Consider the following 10,638-nt stretch of genomic DNA (forward strand, 5'->3'; position numbering starts at 1 on the left):
CAACCAGGGCGACATTATATAAGGAGTATGGGGTTTTAGCTAAGATCAAGACGATTTCATTCATATTCGACCTTCAACCATGTACACTTAATTTTAGAAAAATACCATACATAGAAATTGCGAGAATACAAAAGGTGCATCCGAACTCAGAAGTAATGAAATGTTACACTCAAACTTAGACCTTCCTTATTTGTTATACTCTTGCAACCTGACGGCTATAAGTATTATATTTTTGTTCATCTAACGGTTTATGCATTATAAAAATTAAGCGAGGGTTATATCTTCCTCTAATAATTTTAATATATATTTCCTTAACTACTAAAGCTACAACAACGAATTTCGCTCAGAATAAATATAATGAAAACTCTTACCGACCGTAAGAAAAGGAATGAAATCGGAAGATAACCCCGCTCACTCCTCATGAAACGTGACTGGTCAAAACTACTAAAAGCGCTATAAACCATGAACTAATTAGGCCAGAGACATTAAATATCAGTTCCTAGATGATATGAAAAGGCTTTATTGGCGTAGTACCGCTCACTTTTTTAAGAAATCCCAAATCTCGGGATTCGACCTACCAATATTGATTAAATTTGGTACCTAGCTCATTTTCCTATATAACGGCGTGAAAAAGGGCAAGATCAGACTGCAACCACGTCTACTTCCCATTTAACACAATTTTAAATTCGATTTGATTCTTTCACTTTCCGGTATAAAAATCAGGAAGCAATTGATATAACAGACTAAACCTTCGCACTAGTAATTCCTTTAAAGTATGCCGCCTTATGAGCAAAAATTATCCAAATCCAAATAAAAATGTTCAAGCCCCTACATAGGTACCGAATATGTAGAACCCAGTATCTACAGTTGACTTTTGACCGAAAATATTGGTCAGTGTGTGAGATATATAATTGAAATTCAGAGATAATCCTTCCCTGACAATGGTATGTCTGTGTATCAAAAATGGTTTGAATCGGGTTAATGCTACCCTGAGTCCCCGTATGCCTAATAATAAGATTTTTGAACTTCCAGGAACTTTATGCTAGATGTATCAGCCAATATTTGAGTTATCTCAATGAACATTACAGATGTTTTACTCATAACAGTTGTCTTTGTGCCTTAAATAGATACTATTGGGCGAAAATTTGACCTAGACCCATATAAATATTAGTTTTAGAACACCCGTGACTTTATTCCATATAATGATGACTACCTCACATAGTACCATAATGAAACCCAAGTAACATTTTTTAATATGTGGCATGACAATACAACTCCCATATACAACGTATGTCGGACAGTGTACATATGAGTTATACTATATATAGTATATGTATATAAAAAGCTTCTAAGATTCCGATTGTCTCATAAGGCCCCTCATAAATCAACAAAACGCTTTGATCCTTTCACAAATTTTTTGTGACTGCTAATGTTAGTTTCGTCTATGTCTTCTGGTTCGGCAAAGGTAAGATTGCCATGGTCTTTCAACCTCAGTCTTGTAAAAACTGTACAATGAGAAATTACCTGAATGTTTCTAACTCACCCTCCACCCTACAACTTTGATAACTTGCCTTAGTCCAGTAAGAACCCGTACGATTGCGACAATATGAACTTTGCTAAGAGGAAGTAGTTCAGTAGATCTCCTGTTTTCTATTCCAGACCAAAAATGATATTGCAGTCGCAACTGCTAAACGCATCAAAGGTCTATTCGTCCAATGCTAGAACGCAAGATGCCAATGGGTATCGAACACGGCGATTCCGCTATGACCAGGCACCCAAACGGTTCTGATGATGAAAAGGAAATTGATGCTATTTCTAGTAAGGACTTCGTGACTAACTTTGAACACACAATTGCAAGCCACTCTGCTGTCGAAGATAATTCTCACTTTCTTGCAAGAGGCTGTAGTTCGTAACGGTATGATCACAGTCTCCTTAATAGCAGCCACTTCTGCCTGAAAAACACTACAGTGGTCCGGTAGCTTATAGCTATGATTGATTGAGAGCTCCTCACAGAAAACTCCCCCTCGAACATTCTCTACTAGCTTCGACCCAACCGTGAAAAAGTCGCCTCTTCTCCAGCGACTCTTCCCCATCCACCATTGTATTCCTCGTCGGCATGTGATCATAGAAAAAGCCGTCATGAGTAGCTTCCGTGACGCAGTGATCCAAATTTTCAAGAATTTTTAACGCGTGATCTAAGTATAGATAATTTTTTCGAAAGCATCATTTTGACGGATCACGCATGAGTCGTGTCAAACTGTCATGTTATGTTTGTTCATAACTGTTTGGTATTTTATCGTGGCAAGATTTACGCCTGAACACTGTATTACAAATCGTTTAATTTTATTACGAAAATATACTATACAGAATGCGCTTCGCGTACTGTTCGCAACACAAGCAGCCATTTTGAGATCTAGCATTCATTATTGGGTACTATTCTATCGAATATACCACGTCCAGCACGATATGAACTAGACTTTTCCAAGCGACATCGATTCTCTCTATGGGTTCTTGAAAAGTTGAAGGAAATCTGACGTTTTAGAGCCAAATTTTCAATTTCTGGCTCAATGGGTATATAAAAAAGCAATCAATTGGGACAAAGAGCAACCTGAAGAGATTCAAGTGCTGCCATTTCATTCAGAAAAAATAACGGTTTGGTGTGTTTTGTGAGCCGGTGGTATCATCAGTCCATTTTTCTTCATATTGATGCCGGTGAGAACGTAACCGTCAATGGCAAAAGTTATCGCGCCATGATAACCCACTATTTGATGCCTGAAATTGAAAAACGTGAACTCGGCGATATATGGTTTCAACTGGAACGGCGGCATTTCTCACACATCGCATCAATCAATGAATTTATTGAGAGGACACTTCGCTGAGCAGATAATATCACGTTTTGTGCCGTTCGGTGGCCACCAAAATCGTGTGATATCACACCATTAGACTTCTTCCTGTGGAGATATGTAAAAACTAAAGTCTGTGCGGAGAATCTCGCTTCGATTCAGGACTTGGAGCAAAAGATGACGCGTGTCATTCGCCAGTTACCAGTCGAAATGCTCGAACAAGTCATCGAAAAATGGACTCAACGTATGGACCATCTGAGACGTAGCCGCGGCCAACATTTGAAAGAAATAACCTTCAAAAAATAAATGCCAAAGAATGTTTTTTCGAATAATAATAAACATTTTCATTAAATTTGAAGTTTCTGTGTTTTTTCTTAAAAAAAAAGTAGGGAACCCTGTATGAGTAAAAAAATTTATTCCAAAATTGTGTTAAGTCCGTTACATATTTTAAGTATTTCTCATTCAAAACTTCGAAAATTTTATTAAAAAAAAAATCTATTCTACAGTGCTATCAACTTTTAAAAAGGAGATGGATGTTAAACTTTTTTACTTGCTACTAATTTTTCTGGAATATTTTAATAATTAAATTCGAAATTTCGATTAATCTATAAGACCATTACATACATACATACATGTAACATAAATTGTTCGAAAACGAAAAATTTTGTTTAAATTTTTACATTTTCTTCGAAAAAATGTAAAGTTCGTAAATTTGGTAAAAAAATTTACAATAATAAAGCAAAAATTTGTTTTATAGTGTAATTTACATTCAACAGCGTTAAAGTTCAATATGTAATGTAGAATGTAGTTTCAACTCAAACTTGCCTCTAGACTAGTATTTCAAGCTGCATATTTCAGTACGCTCTGAGATGCCATTGCCTAGTAGATATTGAAACATCGCTATTGATAAGCATATAAACGCAGTAATCTGACATTGGCCTGCCAGTGTAACTTCTGGTAAATAGTCGCGAGGTTCTCAGCCTTCGTTACAAACGCCGGTGACATGTGCATTCTTAAGTGAGTTGAATTGATTTTGCTATAAAATGTCTGCGTAAATAATGTATTGTATATACTTTTTCGCGTATAAAAGTGCAGATGAATCAAATTAAAATATTGGAAATAAAATTTGTGTAAAAAGTTATACTTCGAAGACACTGAATCTGTTTAAATCGGAATATTTTCTACTTTTGCAGCACCTTGAAAAGAGCATAATTATTTTGCATTTCTAAAAATTTATTATGACACCACATGCGTAGGTTGCATTTTATATTGCGAGATTAGAAAAGAAAAACAAATATTAATCATTGAAAATCGCTTAGTATTATGTAGCAGAGCTCGCATTGTCGTGGTGATGAGTGATCCGTCTGCGGTGGTTGGTTTTCCCGAAATCTTGAAAGACAACTGGCAAACAAAGAATTTACACAGAATTTACTGTTCTGAGCTGTTCTAATGGTATGGTTGCGTGCTGTCCAGTTTTTAAATAAAAAAAAAAACAAGCAACCATTGGCTTGGAAGTGCATCATGCGCGAACAGTTTTTCTTGGATTCGGCTCATTTAAAACTGCCTAAAAAGTCGACTGCTGTTTACTCTCGAGCTCATACGTTTAAATACATGAATCATACACTGTCACGTTGTCATAGACGTGTTTTAAAGCACCGTTATCGCATTTTTTAACATTTCTATCGACCCATAGACAAGAGCCGTTTTTGAACGATCGACAAATTCTATGGAATTCAACGTGAAATAAATGTTTCTACAATCATATATTCTTCCAATATTGAATATATGCTGGTGCCACTACTACCTATAGTTGTCGCAATCTCATGATAGGGCACTTAACGATGGTGCAACATCAGTTTGCGCACAGCATCAATAGTTTTCTAATTTTGGATGAGCTTCATGAAATTCGTCTTGGCGTCCAAGGCGTCGAACGTCTCAACCCATAAATAGTCCACCGGTGCTGAATCGCACGATCTTGGAATCAAAGGTCCTCCACTTCAATATCCTCCAATTCAGGCGTGAAAAAGGTACTCATCATCGCTTTTCAGCGTTCTCTATTCACTTTAAAATTATGGCCGGCTTCATTTTTGAAGAAATATGGACCAATGATTCAATCTGTAAACAGAGCACACCAAACAGTGACTTTTTGAGAACGTATCGCCGTCTCAATTTATGGGTTATCAGTACTTCAAATGCGACAAACCAAGAACATTCCATAAAATATTTCACAAAGCGAATGGACACATATCCAGTTGTTGCGCGCGACGGCGAATGAACTCACTCGGGTCTATTTCTTATACTCTGCTCCGCAGTAGCAATATCGTCTTCGGTGTTGCTTGTACAGTATCTTTAGGATTGCGCTTTATCTGCTAGAGTAAAACTGGTGCACAACCAATTCTTGGTTGTTTGAACTATCTCTGAGACAATTACGGAACCATCTTATTTATTACATAAATATTTCCCTTGACCTACAAATATCTCCCTGCCGCTTTTTTGATCTTTATTCAATGCTTTATAAAAAGTTTTACAGTGAACGGATTTTGTTCAAAAATTCGATAATCTGTGTCCATCTAGACGGCAACTTCATAATACCCCCCTCGTAGAAGCCCCCTCCTTATTTGCGAAGAACTCGGACAGCCACTTTTCACAAGCTTCTTTTGAGTTCAACTTTACACCAACAAGGGCGTTCGCCATGTAAATGAATAGGTGGTAACCAATTGACGTTATGTCCGGGCTATATGGTGGATGCGATAAAATCTCCCATCCGAGCTCCCGTAGCTTCTGACGAGTCATCAACGAAGTGTGTGGTCTGGCGTTGTCCTGGTAGAAGACTACAGCCTTCCTGTTGGCCAATTTTGGTCGATCGCCCTGCTTGAAGCGGTCCAGTTGTTTACAGTAGATGGTAGAATTAAGCGTCTAGCCATATGGGAGCAGCTCATAGTGGATGATTCCCTTCCAATCCCACCAAACACAGAGCAAAACCATCCTGGCCATCAATACCAGCTTGGTCACTGTTTGGGACGATTCACCAGCCTTCGACCACGACCGTTTTCGCTTGATATTGTCGTATGTGATCCATTTTTTGTCGCCAATCACCATCCGCTTCAAAAATGGGTCGAGTTCATTCCGTTTCAGCAGCATATCGCAGGCGCTGATACGGTCCAGAAGGTTTTTTTGCGTCAAATCATGCGGCACCCAAACATCAAGCGTTTTTGTGTATCCAGCTTTCTGCAGATCTTTCAAAATGGTTTTGTGACTAACTCCATCTTCTGGGCGATGTCACGAGATGCCACATACCGGTCTAACTCGATTTTTCCATGCTTTGATTGGTATTCGTCGTCACAGGTTGGCTTATCCATGGTGTCGTTTTCTCCCGCTCTGAATCGTCGAAACCATTCGTCCGCAGTTCGAAATGATAGAGTACCATCCTCCAAAACACCATTAATCTCACGGAACGTTTCTCTAGCGGATTTACCTTTAACGAAGGAAAACTTTAACGTCTATAACTGTTGAACACAATATCCAAAGTAATCATGCATAGCATCGTTTTTTAGGTTATGTCAAGACCTTTCAAAGATGTACAAGTATAGTATTGCCAGATATGAGCTCTGTAGCGCTTTATACATAGCCGCGAAATTAAAAGGCAAAAAGGCGGAAGGTAGATATTTGGCTCTTCCTTATTTCTCTTAATTATATATTTGGAGAGTGCGATTGCACTTTTCCTATGTATTTGAATTTCCTATATACTATACATACCATACATACATATGACTCTTATCACCATCACTTAAGCGTAGAATTCTTATCAGAGGTGCGGACTACCTCGCCTACAAAAATTCATACTGTCGAGGGAAGAAACGAGAGGCAGAAAGCTGTAGCGTACACATTGAACATAGTATAAGTTCACTGGAATCGGCGTTTTTAAGTATAAAAATATATTTTTAGGTTAGGTTAAATGGTTGGTCATAATAAGGAGCTCGCTTGCAGCTTAGAACGCCTAGAACTGGTATAAAGTACATCATAAATCGTCAAAGTCGATCACAAAATTTGTTGAGGGGCCAATGTCAGTTTCGGCTATGCCTTTTGGTTTACCGAAGGCATGACTGCCGAGATGTTTAGGCCTTAGTCTTGCAAAGGTTGGGCACTGGAGGAGAAAGTACATGGATGTTTTCACCTCTCCTTCTTCCATACAACTTTGACAAAATGCTTCCGATTAGATTTTTAGCCTTATAGCATTTATGCCTATTGGGAAAATGTCCAGCAAAATCTCCTACGATTGCGGCACGATGAACTAGGTTTTTATATCGTAAAGTGAGAGAATAAAAAAAGATCAAGTATTTCCTAAGACATAGGATTTTGACATAGGCTCCTATAAAGCCCTTCCGTTTCGACTCGTATATAAACTTTTTAACACCTACCTCCTTCCTACTGCAATTCCCTTCACCAAATTACTGTCTTCTATCTTAATTTATGACATACATAGTTATTTATAGGATTTTTAATTAAAAAAATTGTGTGGGCGTGGCAATGGTCCGATCCACCACAATAACAGCCTTCTTATACTACCAGGGAACACAAGTCTCAAGTTTCTTGGCACGTTTCATCAACATATTCCAATAGTGCTCAAGTCATCGCAAGGACAGACGAGTATGGTAACTGACTGTCCTTGCGAGATTAATTTTTATTGTTAGTGCAAATAATAAATAAATAATATTTCCTTTGATTCTTATATTACAGCTTACCAAAAATCATGTCTCTACAGCTGACGATTACTGTTCTATGCCTGCTAGGCATTTTTTTTAAGCCGGTACGAACTCAATCAATACCAAACATTGATGTGTTATTAGGACGCATATTTGACGACAATTCGACAGAACTTATACCAGAAACAAGAGTAGATACATCAGCTAAGATTTGTGGCTTCGGCAAGGAATGTGTACCACGCAGTCTCTGCAATGAAAATGGAACGGTCAATATTTATGGAATAGATATGCTCAATCTTCGTATAGACGGATCTAATCCATGCGCCTATTTGGAAAGCTGCTGTGATGTAAGCAATAAGGTAAGTAGCTATTTGATAGTAATATACATAGCATAGACACGTCTGCAGAGTCATCGAAATTTTAAAACTTATGTGCTTTTGCAGTTACAGGAGCCCAAACCACTGGATGTGCCTCAAAGAAATACTTGCGGTTATCGCAATTTTAATGGCGTATCTTTCAAAATTACCGATGCTAAAAATAACGAGGCAGAATTCGCAGAATTTCCCTGGATGGTGGCGATTTATGCAAATACTGGAAATCAGAAGGTTTTCAAGTGTGGCGGCTCGATTATCGCACCAAACGTCATTCTAACAGCGGCTCATTGTCTCTCGGACAAACAGACCGCCCCGTTAATGGTCCGTGCAGGCGAATGGGATTTGGAGACCACACAGGAACCGCTTATGCATCAAGATGCACGAGTTTCAGAAATCATAGTTCATGAGTCCTTTAGTCGCAGCACCATATTTAACGATATCGCGTTATTAATTTTGGAAACACCATTTACTTTCGCACCGAATGTGCAACCCATTTGTTTGCCCGAAGCGGGCACAATATTCGATAATAAGCGTTGCTTTGCCACCGGTTGGGGTCAGGACAAGTTTGGTAAACACGGTGCATACCAGCATATTTTGAAGAAGATCGAGTTGCCTGTTATACCGCATGCAAAATGTCAAACGCAATTGCGTGTAACGCGGCTGAGTCGATATTTTCAGCTACACAATAGTTTCATGTGCGCTGGCGGTGAACTGGGTAAAGACACGTGTAAAGGTGATGGCGGTTCGCCATTATCATGCCCCGATCCGAATAATCCAGAACGTTATCTTCAAGCTGGTGTTGTTTCTTGGGGTATCGAATGTGGAGTGGAGAATATTCCCGGCGTATACGCGAACGTGGCGCAGTTACGCGAGTGGATCATCGAAAAGCTGGTGGCAAAGGGAATCGACACCAAGTTTTTTACGCCATAATACGGATATTTAGGAATTATCTGCTAAGCCCTACATATATACTATAGATCAGTGCTAAGCTGTTATTAGACTTAAAAAAAAACTATTAATACTATTAATTGAGAAACCGACTCTGTAGAGATCTCTTGTTTTATTCAAGTATATGAACGGTACTATTTGTAAATACGAATTCGTAATATAGTAAGGTATCTCAACGGTACTTAACCCAGCTTTACTATTATGTTATGTAAAATAAATGTACTCTTTCTCTTTGGAAGCAATACCAAAAATGAGATTTGTGATTTGGCTAAGCGCGTAGCTCACTTAACCACTAAAAAGCTTTTGTAATTCTACAAGTTCTTGCCTTACGTGTGCAAGCTCACTTTTTCAAAGCAAAGACTAGAGGTGATCAGCTGAATCACCATTTCCCGTCCAACAGGTGAAATTTACTCTATTGAACAATAATTATTGTTACACAAGGAAAGCATTGGGTAAAGCCAATATGTTATTTAGGAGCTGTTAAAAAATCTCATATATTTAACCTATATGCATATATGATATAAAGGGAATGAGAGAGACTTAAATTGTTATATTGGTTGGTTAATAAGGTTTGCACTCACAAAAAACGAACCACATCAACTATGGCTCTAGCTGCCTATAGCCGTCCATGGTTCGCGACCAGCTGCACTCAGACTCAGAAAACTTGGTACTTAGATGACTGCGAACCTAAACACTCTGGAATCCTCCCGCACTTTGAATTTATTCCAAAATACTTGTATTAGTAGATCACCGAGCTTAGCCTGGCTGTCGCTGCACTTATCACATTCCTTCGAGGGAGGCATGGGAGGGAAAGACTCGCTGGAGAAAAGAAATTGTGATTTTTGCGGATGGATCAAAGCTTACCGGTTGGTGGAGTAGTAAACTGTCGAGAACATTTCATCAGCTCCAGTTTTGGCTTCCACTCCAGCATCCTCCAAGCGCAGATGACAGTCATAAAGGCGCAGTACTACTGCTTCGTAGCGCGGCCTCTATCAGAGTGGTTACTATCCACTACGATAGTAGCGCCGCGATATATGTAAGTCTTGAGTTCGCTGACTGTTGGCTCAAGATTTGTGAAAAGAATTCTAGACTCCTTAATTCTAGCATCGAGTTATTTCACGATTAGACTGATTTGGGTGCTTGCCCATAGCGGTATTGCACGAAACTTTAAGACCCAACTTGATGATCTTGCCAGGATAGATACCATTGGTCAACAAATTTGTAATTTTTTTTGTCACATGAAAATTTATATCAAATTTTGAATATACTATGGCCACCAAATAATAATATATCAATGAAAAAAAATGTACACATCATGTTTTCTTGTGACATCAAAACATTTTCCTAATATCTAATAGATACTTATGATTTTCTTGAATATTTGGCTTCCAGTAGGTCCCTTTTAAGTCTCCAACAATAGTCTGCTAGCATTCCTGGACTCCATTTGCCTTGATAACGCTTTTCCATTAAGGAAATGTCTTGATGGAACCTCTCACCTTGTTCGTCACTCACAGCACCCAAATTTGCCAGAAAGAAATCCAGATGAGAGTCCAGCATATCTTTGTAATTTTCCGCTTTATGGTTACCTAGAAAATTTTGAACAACATTCACAAAACATTTCCAGGCGAGTTTTTCCTGATCATTCAGTTTTTCTTCAAAGCTGTTATCCTTCATCAGTTGCCGTATTTGTGGGCCTACAAATATTCCCTCTTTGATTTTTGCCTCGCTGAGTTTAGGGAATTTCTCTTTTAGATATAAAAATTCATCTCC

General features: G+C 38.5%; 1 protein-coding gene across 1 annotated transcript; it reads left to right on the forward strand.

Moving 5' to 3' along the window:
* Positions 1 to 3,728: 3,728 nt before the first annotated feature.
* Positions 3,729 to 8,969, forward strand: LOC126752623 (phenoloxidase-activating factor 2-like). Its single transcript, XM_050463560.1, has 3 exons — positions 3,729 to 3,860; positions 7,581 to 7,905; positions 7,990 to 8,969. Exons 1-3 carry the CDS (start codon positions 3,847 to 3,849, stop codon positions 8,848 to 8,850), a joined length of 1,200 nt encoding a protein of 399 aa, XP_050319517.1. The 5' UTR covers positions 3,729 to 3,846; the 3' UTR covers positions 8,851 to 8,969.
* The last annotated feature ends 1,669 nt before the right edge of the window (positions 8,970 to 10,638 follow it).

Source organism: Bactrocera neohumeralis, chromosome 3 (genome assembly GCF_024586455.1).
Source record: "Bactrocera neohumeralis isolate Rockhampton chromosome 3, APGP_CSIRO_Bneo_wtdbg2-racon-allhic-juicebox.fasta_v2, whole genome shotgun sequence".
NCBI lineage: Eukaryota > Metazoa > Arthropoda > Insecta > Diptera > Tephritidae > Bactrocera > Bactrocera neohumeralis.

Bases quoted from the DNA above. Each gene is read 5' to 3' on its own strand.
- LOC126752623 (XM_050463560.1), top strand. The intron at 7,906-7,989 runs GTAAGTAGCTAT...GTGCTTTTGCAG, and splicing joins GCTGTGATGTAAGCAATAAG to TTACAGGAGCCCAAACCACT.